General features: G+C 25.2%; 1 protein-coding gene across 1 annotated transcript in view; it reads left to right on the forward strand.

Annotated features, from left to right (window-relative positions):
- LOC101240972 (SEC23-interacting protein) overlaps nucleotides 1-22,637 on the forward strand; it is a 31,671-nt gene that overhangs the window by 4,106 nt on the left and 4,928 nt on the right. The window contains exons 2-6 of the mRNA XM_065793769.1: nucleotides 7,250-7,537; nucleotides 12,654-13,153; nucleotides 16,670-16,877; nucleotides 18,292-18,381; nucleotides 18,625-18,763. Coding sequence (XP_065649841.1) covers nucleotides 7,250-7,537; nucleotides 12,654-13,153; nucleotides 16,670-16,877; nucleotides 18,292-18,381; nucleotides 18,625-18,763 — 1,225 coding nt within the window. The remainder of the gene's footprint in view (nucleotides 1-7,249; nucleotides 7,538-12,653; nucleotides 13,154-16,669; nucleotides 16,878-18,291; nucleotides 18,382-18,624; nucleotides 18,764-22,637) is intronic.

The following is a 22,637-nucleotide window of genomic DNA, read 5'->3' on the forward strand; positions in this document are numbered from 1 at the left end:
AAAAAAATCAAAGTTTTAAAAAACAAGGTTTGATAAATAAGTCATTGTGCAAATTTAGTGGTAGAAAATTGTTGCGCAAGTTTAGTGGTAGAAAATAAAAATTTGTCTTATCTTTGTTTTGAATTAACAATTAATGTTCAATACTTTATAACTTCTTATTGTAAAATTGTAAACTTCTATAAAAAATGGGTACAGACTTGAAATTTTCTTTCTTTATGAAGTTTCTATTAAATTTTTATACATTTTTTTCCGGACCAAACACAATTTATTGGGAATTAATTTTGAAGAAAATAAAAGTTTATATGTTAAATCTTTTTTCCTGTAAAAAAAAAAGTCTTTTTAATGTGTGTTGAATGCATAGATTTCCTATTTAAAAAATAGTTATCTCTTTAATATGTGTCAGGCCTTGTTATAAGATTTTCTTGCGTAACGGAAAAGCGCATTGCGAATAAATGTAACTTTATTCAATAAAGATGTTTACATCATTAAAAGTTTAATTACATCAGTTACGTATTTTAAAGTACCTCATTGTAATTAAATTTAAAACACTATTAAAAGTTGTTGTAAGCCTTTAAAATGAAATATCTTTAAATTAAACAGTATTGTTATAAAAAAAATTATAAATAAAATTTAAATGTTGTTTAACATGCGATTAATCGTTTTTTTTAAATAAATGTTAATGTTCGTATCTTTATTTATTGACAAACATCTAATTTAAAAGGTATATATAGTGGTGAGCAAAAAACATGTTTTTTATTTTCACGTTTCATTCCTTTTAAAGACATGTTTTTTTTGCAAAAACACATGTTTTTCGCATTTCACTTAATGAATCAATAACTCTTAGACCAAGCGCAATAACAAGTCATATATACAGCTTGCCTTAGTTTTTAACTTTAAACCTACCTTTTAACCTTTTGGTGGAGCTCCGGTTCCATGGCTCCAACTCAGTACCATAAGCTTGGTATATACATAGACTATCTTATAGCTTGCTGCTACAAGGTAGTATTGCTACATTGACTGTCTTATACTTATGACTGTCTTGACTGTCTTTGCCTTGTGCTACAAGGAAGTGCCGCTACATTGACTGAAGATTTGGCATGGGGCAGCAATCTTTTTTCTTTTAATATTTCAATTAATATTCCTAATGTTTAAAAAGCCTCCACTGACAAGAGCGCAAAAAGCAAAAAAATAGAATTATTTTAGACCGCTTAACTGTAGCTTTATCAGTTTTTATTTGTGTTTTTTTCCTACTATTTTTCTTTCACAACAGCATTTCTCAACTCTTCTGGTATTTTGCTGCCCTTATGAACATGAACAAGTAAATTATGTATATTCTTTAAATAACTTTTTCCACAATATTTGCAGCTGTATGATTTGGTTGTTTCACCTAAGATTTTTAGAAAAAGCTTCTTGACTTTACTGCTATACGAGGCATCTTTATTGAGAAAAATGAATATTTTTTAATTTCAGTTATATGAAATACAAATGATTATAAAGAACTAAAAGTCCACAAAACAAAATAAAACCCTTCGGAAGAAACATAGTAACATCCCATATTGACAAAAAGCTTTTATTGAATAAAATGTTTTATTTCTTTGGTTGATGGCAACATGTTTTTCGCAACATGTTTTTCAAAAACATGTTGCGAAAAACATGTTTTTTTTGCGGCATGTTATATATCCCCGCACCTCTAGGTATATACCAAATAGGGAGTTTTAATTTCAATTAATTTTTTTATTCAAATAATCTTTTATGAAGTTATTAGGGAGATTTGTTTTCAAATAACTTTTATACTAGTTAATGAGTTATTAAATGTGTCAAACATGTTTTTATTTTTTTTTAAATGTTGAATTTTTACAATTTTTTATTATTTTAATACAATATTTTATGCATTTACAAAGTGCAAGTTACTGATAATTAAAGACTGTTTTCCACAAGACGAAAAAAATCGCACGAAGCAAATTTTTTGATCATGATAAAACGCCGTTATTTTTTGCGCTACTATTTTCATTAGGGATCGTCCATAAATTACATAACGCAAACTTTCACAATAAACAAAACATTAAAGATGAAAAGTTTTCCCTAGCAGAGTTTTAATTTAAATAAAAAATCAAAATAGTCCATTAAATTTAATGAAAATTTCTGCCTAAAAAAGCTTAATATCTCCTACTGCTGTTTTTCAAATATATTTTGCGTTGTGTAATTTATGTACAATCCCTTGTCAATAATAAAATGACAGCAAAAAGTTTACACTGATGCTTTTGAAAAAAAAATATAAATATAAAAAAATAGTCTCGGATATATATCTGTATTGTATTTTTTTAGAATTTTTTAAAAAATAAATGCTAACTTCTCACAGAAACACTTCTGTGGAAAAACTGTCACTGCAAGAAGTAACAGATGGTTCAATTCTGAAAGAAAATCAACCATCTTGTGAAGTGAAATTTTCTGAATCGGTGGCATTAGTAAATTCATCTTTATTTGATGAATTTACTAATGCTTGCCAAATTTCAGAGTGAATTCTAAGTAAATAAAAACACCAATTCAAACATTTTGTTTGTTGATGTTGTTGTTCATTGTTGTTGCCATTTTAAAAAACAATGTGCTTTCGCTTTTTTTTACTGTTGTGTTCACATGATTTACTATTTCAATATGATTGATTTTCGCTTATAACAATTGACTTTTTTTTTTTGCTGCAGCGAATTGTTTGATCAGCGATAAAAGTGGAAAACAACCCTAATAATATGCGATAACTTAATGATTGTAAGCGGTTATCCATTATAACAAAATAGTAAATTTTTCTTAATTTAGTTTGTTAAACTCATTTACTCATAAATTATATATGAAGTTATTATTTATATATAAAGTTGTATTGACATTTCTTTTTTTAACCTTTAAAAATAATAACATTAAGTAATAAATAAGTTATTATATCTAGTTATTATTAAATACTTAATATGATATTATTATATTTATGATATTAAGTATTTAATAATGAAATATATTATTAATAAAAATATCATATTATTACTATAATAATAAATTCAACTATAATAAACAAAAAAACTCTATATATTCTATTAGATCATATATATTTCAGCAAAACTTGAAAATTCTTTTCAAAACATTTATAAGTGTTTTTAGTATGCAAACTAACTCTACTTTGCTTAAACATCAATAAGAAAATTAAAAAAAAAGACGCGCTTTTAAATAAAGCATTTTAGCATGATTTTTTTTAAAGTAACGGCAAATCATTCATTTTAAGGAAAATTTTGCAGTCTTTTGTAAATGCATGTAAATGCATGTAAAAACCATGCTAAAACATAATCACTTAGTTTTTTAATTTAAAAGTAAAAAATGATAGTAACCCTGTTTTAGCTTGGTTTCTTTTAAAGTCGTCTCTTCTTTTAAAAATGTTTTTTAAATGTTTTTAACTAATTGTTCTTTTCTAATAAATTTGTATTTTTTTTTATAAATAAAATGCTGTTAATTGCATAATTATTTCAAAAAAAATTGCTGAAGTAAAGCGTTCATTTTAAAATTTTTTGGAGCGAATCCCGATATTGACTTAAGTAAAAATAAAGAAACGTAGCTTCATTTTTTTTTAACAAACATTCACATGTTTGTCACGCTCTGTTTAAAAAAAAAATTCCTTATTTTAAAATCTTACACTTATTTAAACTTTTTTTTTTTTCTTCAAAACATTTGTTTTATGGTTATTTTTTTTAAAATGAGGGGACACTTGTTTATGGTTAATTTTCTTAAAGGGATTTAAATGTAATTACAACTATACAATTAGATAGGGTTTTCCTCTTTATAAAAAAATGTTTGCGCTACCTAAAGCATTATAGTAACTGGCTTTTAACAAAATAAAAATTGTAATTAAACAAAGATTTCCGCTTTTTGTTACTTTTTATTTTCCATTAAAATATTTTATTTTTATGTACTGTGAAACCTAATGTATTTTCACTATTTCTTACTAAATCCAAAAAAAGTAATAGTATTTTCAATTTTAAGATGTTATTAACAAAGCTTGTATTTAACAAATATCAGTATAATTTTGAAATTTACATATCTTATATTTATAGCACTAGTATTAGTTTTGTTTTTAAAATAAAATAAATATAAGTTTAAAGTGTTTGTTCATTGATCGTGTTATTTTTAATCAGTTATAAAAGTTTGGTTCGTTTTATAAAAAAATAATGAAATTTTTCTACAAAAAATTTGATGGCGAAGGGAAAACCCAAACATAACATTTATAACTCGAGTTTGAAAAAACTTTTTTGTATTGTCATCATTTATTAACTAGAAAAGCGCATTAATCAGACCAGGATTTTTTTTTAAATCATAAAGCTAGAACTTACCTTCGAGAAGAAAAAAAATGGCGTAAAAAATTATAAAGTTTTTCGCTAATATCACAATAAATAATTTGATCTGGAAAGTTTGATTGAGATGAGACTTATTTTTTAAGAATTTTTTTATGACATGAACACAACTTTTCTTGGTACTTAGGGATCACATAACGGTCAAAAAATAAATAAAAACTTATCAACCTTTTTTTTAACATTTTGTTTTTAACAAAATCTTCGCATACTACTCTATGTTCAGTCTATGATCAATTCAAAAAATTAACGATAAAAAAAAAACTTTTGTTAAAAAAAAACTGAAATTAAAATAAAGTTATTTGTAATAACATTTTAAAGTAACTTAAATTAAATTTATAAAATTTTTTTTTACTGTAACATAGTTAAAATATTTTAGCAATAAAAACAATTTTAGCAGTAAAAAAGCGGAACGTTTTAAAATTTTTAAAGGAATTTTTATTAAATTTAGTAAAATAAATTTATATTTAATTATGTTTAATAATAAATTTAATTTAGATTTAATAAAATAAATTAAAAATAAATTTAAAAAAAAAAACGAAAAATAGAAATAAGTTTATTTATCCATCTGTTTTTTTATCTAATAAAAAAATATTCCATAAATGTTTTTTACAACAATTACAGCTTATTGTTTTCAGCATAAACTGTTTTAAAAGACTGTTTAAATAAACTTATTAATAGCAAAACGCGTACGTAAAATTGTAAATACAAACTTAAAATTTAAATAGCGTAACACTTCTTAACAAGGCCTGATGTGTTGAACGTATAATTACTAATGCAATAACTTAAGTATCTCTATTGTATGCACAAAAAATATGGTGTTTTGAGGTTTATTACAATTTTAAGCTTTTTTAAAACTCTCTCCCTTTTGTTTGTTATAATATATTATATCTTGATATATCAACAATAGAACTATAAAAATGTTTTAGTTTGTATTTTAGAAAATTGGAAAATTTAAAAAAAATTAATAAGCAAGCAACAGGATTTGAACCCTCAAGTTGTGCTTCAAAAGCGCAGCAAGCTAACCACTTCAACCACTTTTAACACTATTTAAAAAACAAAAGACAAAATAACTTTATAAAACGGCAAATAGATGCTTTAAATCAAAATTAAGGTGATTTTTCTGCAATGCAATTTTTAAATAAGAGTAAAACTTTATAAAAGTAAAAATGTCTATTAAACTTCAAAAATATTTTATTTTGTATTTTAAAAAATTGAGAAAGATTGAAAAAAAAAAAATAAAAAAAAAAAATGTGGAAGAGCAAGGCTTATTTAATGATGAAATTTTAAAACTGTTCAACAAACAAAAAACTTTATTAAACGGCAAATAAATGCTATATAAAATTAAGGCAAAAAAATGGCAAATAAATGCTATATAAAATTAATTCAAAATTAAGTAAATGTTGCTGCAATTCAATTTTAAAGTAAAAATAAAAGCTGTATATTTAAAAATGTTTTATAATGACATAATTTGAAGTTTAGATAAGTTAGATATTTGCATTCACTTTCATTCACATTTTCTGATACTCTCGCCATTAAATGGCTGCTATGACTTCCGTGTAAAAAAACTCCTGAATGGGTAACAGCAGCATTAAGTTCAGTATTAAAATATTACAGGATTCAGTTTAACAAGAGTTAACAACGTTATTGTTAGCTAAATGACATTAGGAGTTTTTAAAATGATTTTTATGAGCAGAGAAATCAAATGTGCAGGTATTTTTCTTCAACATGGTTAACTTTAAAGATTTAAATTTTTATTTTGTTATTATTTGAAATTGTTGCATGTAACTAAGAACATTTTTTCTTCCGACTGTACTTTTTTTTTGTATTTATTCAATCTTTACATTAAATTTTCTTGTAGTTTTTCCTGCCATTAGCAAAATCATTTTAATGAATAAATTGATTTTAAATAAATTTAATATTACCAATAGTGCATTTGCATTTTTTTTTTTTTAGTTTATAATATTTCGTATAGGAAAGTTTATATGAAATAATACTATTAAAGATTTTTTTTTTGTCACCACAGGCAATACTTTATGTCAGACTTTTAAATCCATTTTGAGAATTGTTCCATTATGAAAATATTGTAAAACTTTAATTTTTGAGTCTCGTAATGTTACTTCACCTTTAAGAGAATCCCTTTGACTTTTAGATCATCTATATCTTTTAGTAAAAAAATTAGCCCTGGATTTAAAAATATATATATTTATAGTAAGTTGCCTGCACTACAAAGGTTTACTAATGTTTGTAGATAAAAAAGTTTCACTAAAGTTTATTTCTAAGTCTTCAGTATTATTAATCTTTGACATCATATTCAAAATATTTTACTTTGAATTTTAATTTTTTTATAATACTTTAAAAAAAAAACTATTTCCTGTGAAAAATTTTTTTTATGTTTGATCTTGATGACATTCTCCTTTCAAAATAACAGACAATTCTTAAGGGATGAGATATTTTATTGTTTACACAAACAGTGCAACCTAATCCTCGATTAGATACATGGACGTTTATTTATGAAAAGGTCTATTATACATTTGTTTACTTCAACCTTTTACAACCATATAACTCTGAAATATAAACCTATTGACAAGTAAAGTAACTGTGCGAAGAATACTTTTTTCAATGTACTGTTTTCAAAATTAGTTATGCTTGGGCCTTCAAGGTTTAGTTAAAATACTTTGGAGCATTAGGCTTGAATTTTGCATTTTTGCTTTAAGCTAAAATAGAAAGTTGATATTCATGTTATAATGTAATATTAGAGTAAAATAATTTTTTATATAAATATAAGATTTATTAATTTAAAAACCTTATTAGAAACTTGAACTTTATTAAATATTAGATATATAAAAAGTTTTTTCAAATTATAGCCTTTCATTCACCAATATCAACACCACACATACTTGAAACTGCTGCACCACCACCGGGATTGGATTTATCAGCACTTTTAAATTCTCAAGTACAACCATCACAGCATCTTCATCCTTCTGGTTTGAGTACATTAACCCACCCATCAGGACTTCAATCATCATCTCCGTCTGGACATAAACCATCAGCTCTTATAAAGCCACAAACTATAATACCTTCATCTGGAGTACAAATATCATCTTCATTAAGGCATCCAATAGTATCTTCAGCTTTACTGCGAGACACATCAGGTTAATTTTTATTTATAAATTTTGATGACATTGTTTTAGTGTATAAGGAGTTATTTTAGTGTATGAGAGTTTTTATTAGATAAATTGTTTCATATGTAATCTAAGTTGTGTATATGTAAATTAAGTTAGAGTTTATTTTACTAATTTCTAAGCTCCTTCAAGTTCAAGAATTGTGTTGTTTGCATCATTTTTCTTGTTATTTTGTGTGTGATTCACATGCATATTTTGATGCACATCTGCATTATTTTTCTTGTTATTTTGTGTGTGATTCACATGCATATTTTTATGTACATCTGCATTGTTTTTCTTGTTATTTTGTGTGTGATTCACATGCATATTTTGATGTACACCTGCATTATTTTTCTTGTTATTTTGAGTGTGATTCACATGTATTTTTAATGTACATCTGTTTCATATTAGTTACATAAAAACATTAGTTAAAAAAAATTTAATTGTAAAAGTTGTAGTTACTGGGAAAGTAAGTTGCAAACACATTTTTGGTAAATAATATTAACCACATTTAAAGCATATTTAATATATAAACTTTTATAGAATAATAATTATTAGGCAAGTTAGTGTTTTTTTTATTAGATAAGAGATAATGATGAAAAAATATGGTTTTAAAAATTAAATTTTTTAAACATTACTTTTCATAATATGCTATAACTTTTGATTGCTTAAATATAATAAACTTTAGTTTGCTATTAAATTTTATTTTAGATTACTATTAAATTTTACGAAACACAAAAAAATTTTTATTTTTAAGTGTAACTTATCTTTATTTTATTTTTATTGAAGTTTAATAATTTTAATGTTTCAAAGTTTAATCATTTTTATTTTTATTGTGGTTTCAAAATTTTTATGTTTTTACTAGTCATTTTATAAATAAGATAAGTAAAATAAAAAACAAAGAAATATAAACATTAGTAGTTATAAAGTTTTCATAATTTAATTATTATAAAGTCAAGACTTAATTATTTCAAGTCTGGCAAGTTATCTAAAAGATAAAAAAACAAGTGCTTTTTTAACCCTAATTCTAAAAGAAAAAAGAAAAGGACCACTTGGGTTGTATGACTGTTGGTCATAAGTCAAATGGACTGCTCGAATCCATTGGGCTCATATAATCAGTAGGCTGGTTTATAAATAACAAAACTAATAATTTATTTTTTATTTTTTTTATGTATAGAAATATATACTTTTCATTAAACAAAATATTTAGCATAGATGTTTAAGAAAATCAAAAGTTGTTCAATTTCAAAGGGTAAGCTAGTTCTTTTCCAAGTTTTAAAATAAAGTTCCTTTTTTTTTTTCTATACATGTTTTCTGATAACCGATGTAGTGATTTTCATGCTATGTATGAGTTTACATCACTTACATTAACCATATTGTAAAGTCCAATCAATGCCCATTGCCGTGCAAAATCTTGTTGGTCCTGGGTTTTCATGAACAATATTGAACTGAGAACATCTTTCTTGTTGTTTTACTTTGTTTGCATACTATCTCTGTAACTTATTTTTAGAAAGAAAAATGCTTATGGAACTTAAGCTTACTTGCATTTGCTTTGACATTATTATCATCATAATAAGAACATGAATCATTGTCTCTTTCATCTTCACTATTTTGTATATTATCCACCTCTCCATCATCTGTTGTTATGTTTTCACTGTCATTGCATATCCTGTATTCTTCACTCATTTCTTCTATAAATGATTTCTTTTTCAGACAATAATTTTTTTCTATTCATTATCAATATTGTTTACCTAAATAAGTAAAAAAAATAATTGAAAGTTTTGAAAATTTTGCCCTCAACTAGTTATTATTAGAAAGTAGTTTATTATAATTTAAGTCAAGTGGCCACAATTTTTATATTACCAATTTTCACAAAAACAACTACAAAGAATTTTAATTTGGATCCATTGGACCTGTCACGTAGATGTAGGGTTTAAGGGAAAAAAACGTTTTTCAAAATCATAGACATTTTTTAAAATGTAATCTAAACTTTATTTCAAAAACTTTCAAATTATCAGCTGTTCCTCTTTTCTGCTTGATTACCTATTATTGCTTGTAATATATATTATTATTGCTTGTAATATATATTATTATTGCTTGTAATATATATTATTTTTTTATAAAATTTTGGAATCATACTTTTTGTTTATTTTATTATTTAATTCTGTTTATTTACATTTTCAGTATTTTTGTTTATTTACATTTTTTTTTAACTTTGGATAACAAAGACAAAAAATTTATTTGTTAAAAATCAGATTGTTTTATATTTTAATCAAATTATTTTTACTAAAATAACTTCAGGAGCTTTAGTACATACATTGAATGAGAGTTTGCGTAGGTTTTTATTATTGAGATATTAGATTCCAAATCATAAAAAACATGGTAAATTCATTGCCATCTCAGGATTAGTTCACTTTTACTTTATATGCAATCCATAATAATTAAATGATAATGGCAAAGTTTTTAACTAGAAAAACTTCTTGAGATGTTAGGCAGCCATGGCAACAGTGGTTAGAGCTTTTTTTTAAAAAAAAGTAAGAGTTCATCCAGCGTTCAAAGCAAATTCTGGGTATATTTTGTGTCATCTGAAAGAGAAAAAGCCTGAACTTCCTAGTTAAATGCTCTTCCACATTGCTCCACAAGAACATTATGTCTTGGGGCACCTTAAGCAAAACGATAAAAAAAGGTATTGTTGTTTGAAATAATGCAGATTTTACATATAGTGATAATCTGAAGAGACAACAATACAGTTTTGAGTCATAGTATTTTGGTTTGAAAGATTTATTTAAAATTTGGAAGCCGAATAGATTTTTGCTTGATGAATTTAAAAATAGTACTCCAAGGACTTGATATTCTCAAGAGTCTCAAGTGATGTCTCATTTATTTAGTTTTATTCAAATATAATGATTTAAAATTATTAATTTTGAAAGCAAATGGTCACCCAAAATTTCTGGGTAAAATTTCAATTGTTTGTATATCATTGCTTTATCTTTGGTTTACTAAAAATAACTAGACTCGCACTTTGTTTTTTTATTACTTGATGAGAATTTCTGGGAGATTGTTAAAATAAACTAAAGAGTATAGGGCCAAGGATAGAACCTTGAGGAACCACTGAAGTTACAGAATATGAAGAGGAGTGCTGTTCATTGAGGACAACTTTTATACTACAATTGATAAAGAAGGATTCAATAATATTTGTTACCTGATCTTATCTGATGCACTGTATGTTGTTATCTGATGTTACCTGATACACCGTTTGAAGCAAGCTCATGGAGAAGACCAGCATTCCTAACCTTATCAAAAGCTTAGCCGCTCCACATCTATCTAATGCACAATAAAACCTATCTGTAATTGCTGTTAACAAATTAGCAGCAGAACGAGAAGATTGAAATCTATATTGATGATCAGAAAGTAAGTTATTAGGTTCAAGATTCAAGATTAAGTGTTTGTTAATTAAGGACTCAAAAACCTTGCTTATGATAGTAAGAAGACTAATGGGACTGTAGTTGGACAAGTCAGATTATTCTCCAGAATTTTTGAAAAAATGGATGCCACTTTCCAGCAGGCTGGAAAACAAGACTCTGATAAGCACTTGTTAAATGGTTTTGAAAGTATAGACAACAGCTCTGGAGAACACTTTTGCAAGGCTATAACAGGTATGTTGTCCAGACCACAAGCTGTAGAAAAGTCCAAGCAGGATATCTCTTTAGATACAGAAGGTGGAGTGATACAAAGGTCAAGCAATGGATTAACCTGTATATATAATGTTTCTAATTATTTTTCTTGGCAATTTTAGGATGTTTAACTTTTTATTAAAGTTTGAAAAAAGTACTCAGGTGCTTCAAAGTAATTTTATAGCTTTTTTTGTGTCCATGATTCTTGTGTAAGTGTTAAGAGACAAGACACAGCTCTAGTATTTTCAGTAGATCTAAGATAAATAATGATATACAAACATTTAAACATTTTTCCAGAAATTTTGGGTGACAGTCTCCATTTTAGTTTAAATATTAATAATTTGCATCAGTATTTTGGAACAAAATTGAATAAAAAAGGCATAATTTCAGACTATTTAGTCCCCAAATAGCTATTTTTGAATTTCTGAAGCAAAAATCTAATATGGACCTAAATTATAAAAAAGTCCTAAACCAGTATCAAGATATTGTATGTCAAATTTTCTTTGTTGTCTTTTGTTAGATTATCAGGTTTCTCAAATATGCAGCAATCATTTGTTCAAATTTGCCGCTTTTCATTAGAATGTATTTGTGCACTTCGAGTTATGGTGTTACTACTTCAAGTTAATAGTGATTGAATTACACATTTTCTTAATGGTTATTAACTACACAATCACCAATTCAATGTAAGGTTGCCAAACTTGTTCTTCATTATTGGTTTTTAAAATAAGGCTTTCTTGTGCATTAGCCTTGTATTATTAGCATAAATGTTAAGTGTAAGAATATAAAAATTTGACTATCCGTGGAGTGAAGATAAAACAGAATTTTTATACAAATTGAACATGAAACTGAAAAAAACTTGAAATAAATTATAATTAAAACAGTATGTGTGCATGCATACATACAAAATTAAAAAAAACAACTTCAAAATGTTATAAAAGTTTTAAAAATAATCATTTCATGTAAACATTATTTTTTAGATTTTATTGCATAAAAGCTATAGTTTTTGTGCTAAAATTAAAAAACATTTACAAAATTAAGTCAACCTAGGACTATAAATGAAAATAAAGTACTTCAAAAATAGGTCAACCTGCTATTAAGTTAAAGCAAAATAAAGTTTTGCTTATTTGAAGTGAACCTACTTTTAAAGAATTTTTTAAAAACAATATAAGTAACCACTATAATAGAATATGGACTTAATCACGTACTAAATATTAGATAATTGAACTTAAGTTGGGCTTAAATTATTTCCAAATGATAACCACAGCACATAAAAAACAGTGAGTTATGGTTTTTTTTTTTTATCTAAATGAGGGTTTAAAGGACCCTGATTTACATATACATATAAATTTATAATTTGTATTAAGTTACTTATGTTATTTTTGTGCAACAAAATATGTGTCGATTTATTATTAAATATTGTTTTTTGATTATAGGATCTTTACAGTCTGATTTGTCACCTTCAAAGTTACCTAACAGTAGCAATACTTTTTCATCAACAACAGTTACTACAGATTCTCAAAATGTGTCAAGTCATCTTTTTGGCATGAATCAGACAAGTTCAGACACAAAACCTATAATTAATCAAAATCTCTCTAACCCAATAAACAAAAATAATTCTGATCCAATAATGATTGAATCTACAGGAAGCATTTCTTATTTTTCTCCAGTTGTTCCACACTGGTTTTATTTTAATAAATCTTGGATACCATTTTCATTTTATGATTCAAAAAATTTAGAGGAGGCTTTCTTGCAACAAATACCAAATAAGATTGTTACTACAGATGGTGGGCGTTTTGATGTTGATATATCTACTCTTCATCGCATTGCTATATACTGGAGTGAAGTAAAATGTGAGGTTCGAAGATGCTCCTGGTTTTATAAAGAAGAGAGCCAGTTAATTCCTTACAATACACATATTTCTAATATTTTAGAGGTTAGTTTCTTTATGTTTTTTACAAAGGTACACATAATCACTTTTTTATGTATACTGTTTACAGGTCTTGTTATGAGATTTTGTTGCGTAACGGAAAAGCGTAATGCCAATAAATGTAACTTTACTCAATAAAGATATTTACATTGTTAAAAGTTTAAAGTACTTCATTGTAATTAAATTTAAAACCACATTAATAATTGTTGTAAGTCTTTATCTTTATGAAATATCTTTAAATTAAACATTATTAAACAATATTATTATAAATAAAATTTAAATTTTGTTTAAAAAAAAGACATTTCCTTATTTTAAAATCTTATACTTATTAAAACTTTTTTTTTCCTTTAAGCCATTCGTTTTATGGTTAGTATTTTTTTAAATGAGGGAACACTTGTTTATGGTTAAATTACTTAAAGGGATTTAAATGTACTTGATGAAGTTTTTAAAATGGTTTACGCAACTATACAATTAGATTGGGTTTTCCTCTTTTTTAAAAAATGTCAGGGCTCCCTAAAACATTTTAGTTCAACTGGCTTTTGACAAAATAAAAATTGTAATTAAATGAATTAAATTGTAATTAAATGAAGATTACCGCTTTTCTGCTTTGTTTTTTTTATTTCCATTAAAATATTTTGTTTTTATTTTCCATGAAACCTAATGTATTTTTACTATTTCTTACTAAATCAAAAAAAAAAAAAAAAAAAATAGTATTTTTGGTTTTAAGATGTTATTAGCAGAATTTGTTTTTAACAAATATCAGTGTATTTTTGAAATTTACATATCTTATATTTATAGCACAAGTATAAGTTTTGTTTTTAAAATATAATATTAATATAACATAAATTGGGCTTTTAAAGAGTTTACTTAATGATCTTGTTATTTTTATTCAGTTGTAAAAGTTAACGGCAATAGGAATAAAATTTAATGGCAATAGGAGAATCCAAACGTAACATTTAAAACTTGAGTTTAAAAGAACTATTTTGTATTGACGTTATTTATTAACTACAAAAGCGCAGATTTTAGACCAGTCTTTTTTATAAATTGTTGAGCCAGACCGTAACGGCTTAAGAAAAAAAAAAATGTTGAAATTTATTAAGTTACTCACTCTAATGGTAACAAATAAATAAAAACTTATCAACCTTTTTTTTAACAATTTGGCTTTAACAAAATCTTCGCATATTATTCATAAACTAGTTAATCATTATTAATCATCGTTCAGTCTATGATCAATTCAAAAAATTATTGATAAAGTAAAAACTTTTGTTAAAAAGCAAATTCAAAACTGAAATGTAAAATATAGTTATATGTAATTTGAACATTTTAAAGTAACTTGAATTAAATTTAGTAAATTTTTTTTTTACTTTAACATAGTTCGAAAATTTTAGCAGTAAAAAATTGTAAAACTAAAGTAATGATAGTAAACTAAAATAATGATAAAGTAATAAACTAATTGAATAAATGATGTAAAGCATTTTGAAATTTTTAAAATAATTTTAATAAATTTAGTAAAATAAAGTTATATTAAATTATATTTAATAATAAATTTAATTTAAATCTAATAAAATAGATTAAAAATATTATTTTTTCAAAAAAAACAAAGTAATTATTTATCTATCTGTTTTTTTATCTAATAAAAAAAACATTCTACAGATGTGTTTTACAACAATTAATTACAGTTTTATGTTTTCTGCATAATCTGTTCTAATAAAAGGCGTTTAAATAAACTAATTGAAAAAAGTTTTAGCATAACATAAATTGCGAAATGCGTATTTGAAATCGTAAATACGTACATAAAATTCAAATAGCGTAATGCTTCTCAACAAGGCCTGTATTTACATATATACAATACAAAATAAATGCATAAAATATTATTGGTGACATCATGCGGAAAAAGAAAAAAGTGGTTTTTATAATTATGTATCTTTTTCTGTAACCAGAAAGACAGAATTAAGGTGCACATTTCAACATCTAGCAATTACATGTCACAGTAAATGCAGTAGCATATATATTGGGATTTATAATAATATATATTAAGGCTTCTTAAACAGGATCCCAGTTGTGAAAAATCATCCTGCTATAATGAATTTTAAATGAAATTTCCTGGGAGTACTGGTAATTTTTTTTTTAATTTTTAAAGATATTAAAAATATCGCTTAAAATTTGTGTGCTATTTGTTTTTTTTTCCGTCTTGTAATGAATTTTTTTTCCGTCTTGTAATGTTTTGTAAATCATCACTCAAAAATGAAATTTTACAAAAATACATAAGAACTAGATACAATAAAGAACTCAAGTTAATACTGGATGTAAAGACAAAGCGGAATTGCCTTCTTGCAATGTTGAAGCGATTTATTGCATTAAAAACATCTATATTAAAAGCATTTGATGGATTTTAAACACAACAAAATTAAGAATATTTCTGAGGAGGAATATTTAGTGGTGCAAACTGTAATAACAGTGTTACAACCAATAAAACTTGAAGTTGAAAGACTTGGCCAACGTATTTTAAAGAATTAGAATGCAGTAATGATGGGACTGAAATGCCAATAATGGCCATATATTAAGTTAAATTTATAATATATTAAGTTAAAATAAAGTTTGAACAAGTAAAAATTTGTTCAAATAGATATTTTTTGTGAGCAATTTTTAAAAAAACTGTAAGAAAGGCGTTATTATTTTTTTTATTAGCGAAATTTCCAACCAGTTAAACTTAAAAATCAATAAGCAGGTAATTAAAAAGTGATAAAAAAAAACTAAATAAAATACAAGAAAAAAGTGACAAAATGACAAAATATTCTGACAAATCCAGGTTTAACAGTGAAAAATAATAGTTTTAAGGTCTTAAAATATCCACCTTAGCTTTAAACACATTTTTGCATTCCTGGGCATCGACTCTATAACTTTCATGCATAATTCTTTTGGAATTGAGTTCCAAGTGCTTTTAGTGCTGCTCATTTCATGGTCCATTCAAGCCCAAATGTTTTCAATGGGACTTAACTCAGGTGATTGAGTACACCATGGCAATAAAAGTTTTTTTTTTGGATTGTAAATATTCTTTGATATTCATGGCTGTGTGATAAGGTGCCTTCGTATATCTGACTCCTTTATGAAAAATACATCCCCAAATGCTTACTGAGCTGCTGCTGGCTTGCATACGTTGTAGACAAAAGCAAACGTCATGCTTCTCACTATTTAAACTTTTGACTCTAATTTATGATTCAAAATTAGAAAATCACTCTCATCACTAATAATTTAAATTGAAGAGTAATTAGTGAAAAACCACTATTTTGGGTTTTGTCAAAGTTTAATTGAGAGAGAGAGAGAAAATGTGGAGAGAGAATGAGATAGAGAATGAGATAGAGATTGACATATATGTATTACATACATCAATAGACATACAATAAAAACTTGTTTAACCTTTCTGTTATTTTTTAAAAACTTGTTCTTTAAATTGAAATATTTTAAAACAGTTAAAATGACTATTATATCAATGTTTTGTAATTTAAAATTTTTTTTGTATAGATGGAATATGCTAAAATGATTCGTAATGGAGTTTACAATGTTAGAGTTGATATTGCACCAAATGTCTTTGTGTTGTTTCACAATCCAAATGTGCTTGTTCAATATGTATCAGATGTTGAACATGTTGACTGGACTGGTGCTGATGCAAAAGTGCGACCTAAAGTTGTTCAACGTGGAGTTGGTGAATTGCAAGAGACTATTCAGCAAGGTATACCTGAATCATTTTTGTTTTTAAATCTTTTCTAATGCTGTTGATTTTGTATTGGTGGTGTTGATTTTGTATTGGTGGTGTTGATTTTGTATTGGCGGTGTTGATTTTGTATTGGTGGTGTTAATTTTGTATTGATGTTGTTGATTTTGTATTGATGTTGTTGATTTTGTATTGGTGGTGTTGATTTTGTATTGGTGGTGTTGATTTTGATCATTTTTACTAAGTTCAATGATTTTTAAAAGGGATAATATTTAGATCTTTGCTGCTAATGACTGCACAAATCGTCATCAACAAGGAATGCAAAGTTGCACTCTTTGTTGATGATTGAAAGGTGATTTCTGTTAACAAGTTGTATTACTTGTTGGTGGCTTTTAATACTGCAACCTGCACTAACTTTTTTAAGAGGGTCAGTTGTTTTAACTACAGAGAAATCTAATATTTTATTCTGAAAAATATTTTAATGGGTTTTTGTTGCAAAAAGTATAAAATAAATAAAAACCAGTTAAGTTATTTTTAATGATTTGATTTTTTTTAAAAAAACAGCAAGTAAATTATTGAAAAAAAAGCTGTAACTACAATATTTTCAATATATATATATATATATATATATATATATATATATATATATATATATATATATATATATATATATATATATATATATATATATATATATGTCAATGACAAAGTGGATTTATTAGTCAAGTTGAAATTTTGAAATTTTCAAAATTTTGTTTGATGGCATTAATTTTTTTTTTTTGATTTACAAATTAAGAAATCCAATATTTTTATATATGAAAGTCTTAAGTTTTTTAAATTTAACAAATCTAATAATATTTCTGCAATAACAAGCATTTTGTTACAAGACATTAGTCATATCATTGCATCTTAAAATTTATTGTTGTCATTGTTACAGTCATTTTTCTTGTAAACGATTATAAAAAAGTAGTAATAATAGTTGTGTGAATAATAATTTTTGATATAATAGATTTTATATTCTGTTGCATATATACTTTATGATGCATACTTATTTCATAAAATATTATTGTGGCAACAGATTTTTAAACTTTATCTAAAGGTGTAAACTGGTGTTATAACTTTTATTATAATTAATTGGTAAATTATATGCATAAGAGTTTTAACATTTAAGGCGATATATTATACATTTAAAGTAAGAGGTGAAGTAAAAGTTTTTTATAATTTTATTTTAAAGTGCCGTTGTGATGTGGCAGTATTAAATCTAGCAGTAGTAATGTTCTTGTAGTAAATGTAGTAGTAGACTAGTAAAATGTACATAATATATTAGTGCATTTCGAAGCTTACAAAAAATAATTTATAGTTTAGAGTACTTTTAATATGAAAACAAAAGTTTCTTATAGATCTGATTTTATTTTTTTATAATATTTTTAAGGTGAGACAAAAGAAGTTGATCATTTAGTATTTGTTGTTCATGGTATTGGTCCTGTTGCTGATTTGAAAATGCGTTCTATTGTTGAGTGTGGTAACATTTCAATATTTTATTAACTTTAAAGTGTTTTTTCAAATATAAACATATTTTTTTATAATAACATATTAAGTTGTATAGAATTAACATAGTAGCAAGATATAGTACTTTATTAACATAGTAACAAGAAATAATGTTTTATTAACATAGTAACAAGAAATAATGTTTTATTAACTTATTGAGTAAAAATCTTTTTCCAAGGTTTATTATTATTATTATTTTTTTTGCTGTTGTTAATAGTTGACGATTTCCGCAAAATCAGCTTGGATTTGACTTTTACTCATGGGTTTACTAATAATGGAAATGCAGCTCGCCGAGTTGAGTTCATTCCAGTTCAATGGCATTCTTGTTTAAGAAATGACCTACATGGAGTAGACAGGTTGAAAATTACATTTTAATTAAAATTTAAATTGATGAATTGATTAGCATTATACAACATTAGAAAAATTAATGTATATTGTAAAACAGCATTCAAGCTATCTTTAGTTGTTAGGCCATCTTTTATTGTAAGGTGGGTCAAACATATGAGGGATGTTTGACCTACCTTACAATAAAAAATGGCCTAACAATCAAAGATAGCTTGAATGCTGTTTTTCAATGTTGAAAGAAAATGTTTGACATATGCTGTGAAAAAACATTTTCCATGTGTTGTTAGAAAATGTTTTCTTTGTTTCTTCAAACCATTATTCAAAAAAAATATAAGTGCATTACATAACTCATACCTTGTTTTGCTTATTGTTTCAGAACATTATTCCAAACAAACAAAAAAGTGCATTACAATAACTCAAGCTCTTTTTTTCTTCATTGTTTTAGACCATTATCCCCCCCCCCCCTCCTTCCTCAAAAAAAAAGTGAATTACAATCACTCAAGCCCTAAAATATTTAATTTATGTTTTTAAATAAAGTTTTTTAAATGTATAATAAATTTTTTTTGTTCTTTTTAAAGTCAAAATTAGCTTGTTTAGGCAATAATTGGAGCTATTAATGCTACAGGATTCATTAGCAAGCTGATCTTGAAATTTTTACCTAATTTTTTAAAAAGGCTTGATCTTTGCATATATTTAAAGTTCTTGTTTATCTAATTAACGAAAAAAGTGAAGTTCAAAATGTTTAATAGTTAAAAGGCCAGGCATTAAAATAAACAGACATATATTAGTATATTATAAATCTTTTATTTCTATGTAAATATATACCTTTATAATTGTATTGTAAATTTATAAACATTGCTTGTATCATTTAATTATTAATAAAACACTATTTATTCAATATATCTATAGTATTAAATACACAGGTCAACAAGAAAATTTTTTTTTTCTGGTGCCGAGCAAACAATTTGTTTTTTGTATAGCATTTCTCATTTTGATTTCAAATATGTAACTCTTTTTTCACCATCAGGTCAAGTTGTAAAGATATTTAGGTTCAAATTTTAAGTATTTAGGGTAAAGTCCCTAATATTGTCGAATATATCTTATATAAATATAAAATATAATAATATCTATATAATAAATATAGAATATAATAATATCTTCAAGCGATATCTTCAAGCGTTACGCGTAGAGCGATTTGCACACGCCTTAAGCGATTTTATGTAACCAGTAAGCAATTTTGGTTAAGCAACTTATTTTTTAACTTTTAAATTATATAAATTATTTTAAATTATCTATAAGCAGTAAGATAAAAGTAGTAATTAATTTAAAAAAAAATCACATTTACTTTTGAATGACGTTTATGTAAAAATATTTGATACAAACATTTGAATGATATAAGCACTATTTGCTAATGAAAAAACTCAAATAAAATTAAACATTTTTTTTATTTTGTTTTTATTTTAATGTTATGATTGATTTTTTCGCTTGAAAAATGCTAATACTTTAGGCCTGAAGCAAATATCATAATAATATAATTTAATTCTGATAAAAAATATATATATAATTTAATTTAGATTTAAAAAATATATTTAAGTTTATTAAAACTAAAGTTAATGCTTGGTTGGTTTTTTAAATAAATTTGACAGTTAACTTAACTGTCAAATTTATTTAAAAATATTACTAATTATTGTTTAGCACATTTTTATCACAATTGTTTTTTCGGTTTTCCTTTCTAAAAGTTTTTCTTTTTACTCAAAATTTAATTTTAAATTAACAGCTGCATCAAAAATTTGCGCAAAGCGAAACTTTAAATAAATAAAAAGAATAAATTAACATCGCAAATTTTTTTAAATAAAAAACCATTTGTAGTTGCAAAGCCACAATTAGAAACTTAAGAAATAATCATTTAAAAATTCAAAAATTTAATTATTTTAATTCATTTATGCAAATGTCAAGAAAAGAATGAAATTTGTTAATATCAAACATTTTTAAAATGTAATATTAAATTTAATTGGTTAATATTAACAAAAAATAAAATAAAATAAACATTCCCTTATAGTAATAATAAAAAAGAAGTTTAATAACATTTAACTGGTTTTGCAGTAATTAATATTATTGTAGTAATTTAAATAAGTTAATGTCTTTAAAAAGATAAAAAAGTTAAAGTAATTTTATGACGTCAAATTCACATTAGGCTGTTGCGTTAAGCATTTTTTATTTCAAACAAGACCTGTTTTATATATCCAGTTACATTATATACAAAGCTTGTATTAGTTAAAGAAGCTCATATATCAAACTTGTTGTGTGTTTGAACTTAACTTAGTGATAAAATAGAAGGAGGACTAAAAGATCTTTTTTAAGTATGTGAATAGCAAACTAAATTTTAAAACAGTTATTACAGATTTGAAAAGAATCAATGGTGTCACTATAACGAATCAAATAGAAAGTGTTGATAGTGGTCATTCAACAAAAATGTAGATAATGAACTGCCAGTGTCTATAAAATGAACTAAAGCTGTTTGTCAACATTTGCAAGTAACTTGAAATTTGGTTTGAGACCAGCTTAGTGATCTATCTGTTGACAAAACTGTTGATTTAAATAATGTAAGCGCACATGTGCTAAAAAACTGTGCTAAAAGCACAGTTTGAACTAAACTTGTACTGCTTAACAATACTGTTAAGTGCAATTTTTCAGAAGTTGCTAGTAACTAATTGTCACCCTGAAATAAAAAAAGAAGCCAGGGTGAGCGAAAAATAATTTTTACACCAGAAATTTCAAAAAATCATGGTGGTTAATTATGTATCTTTGTGGTTGGAGGTGCTGAGTGGCATCCCTCAAGAATTTGCCTTTAGGTCCATACCTTTTTATCATTTTCCTAAACAAGATAGTCGATATGGTTAATTATCTATGTAAATTGCCTGTTGATGACACCATCAGCACACAGTTAAGTCATCAATTAACTTCACAAAAACTTCAAAGTGATATCAACTACGTAGTTGAGTTAAACTTACGCCTGACTTAAAATGGCATATTAATTCAGTTTACAAGACCAATATAATCAACCGTGTGCAACTTAACTGGAATTTACAGTATAGCTAGCAATCCATCATTAGGAATGGGTATTGATAAATTTAAGGAAGTACAAAGACAACCTACTCATTAAACACCATCTTACCACCATGTCATACAAAGCTTGTCTGAGTCTACTAAACTTGAGTTTCTTAGAAACTTATTGAATTAAGGGTGATATACTACAGGCATATAAAATGTTAACAATACAGACACTGTCATAGAGTGAGCCTCATGTCCTTTATGTCAATGTATCAAATTCAATTAAAACTAGAAGACATCATGTGAGCCAATGCATGAGTTTTTTACAAATTGAGTAGTCAAACATTGAAACATTAAATGTTGTTTTTCGGTGAGTAGTTCATTTCAGACTACTCAACCCACCATGTAGGGTTAAAAATCAAAATTTTATTCAAATTAATCATATATCAACAAGTTATCTTTTTCTAAGTCCTATAAAAAAAATGTTTTTTGAAAAACTCTAACATTTAGAAACAGTTATGGTAATTAGTATCTATAGATAATTTAGTTTAGGTTTCTTAAAAAAAATTTATGTAGAAGATTGTTTTAAAAACAGAAAAATAAGTTTAAAAAGTTAAACAGGCAAAATAAAAACTTGTTATTTTCCCCCCTGTAAATTTTCTGTGTCAATTAAATATTTTCTTAAAGCTTGAATCAAATAATCATTTTTGGTTACGAGTTATTCATTGATCTTTTAAATAACAAGAGAAATAAAAATGATTGAACGTTTTCAATTCATTTTGTTTGGTTGAAAATAATTTTTTTTTATATATTGAACTTTATTTTTTTTATAGA

Source organism: Hydra vulgaris, chromosome 03, assembly GCF_038396675.1.
Source record: "Hydra vulgaris chromosome 03, alternate assembly HydraT2T_AEP".
In the NCBI taxonomy this organism is placed as follows: Eukaryota; Metazoa; Cnidaria; class Hydrozoa; order Anthoathecata; family Hydridae; genus Hydra; species Hydra vulgaris.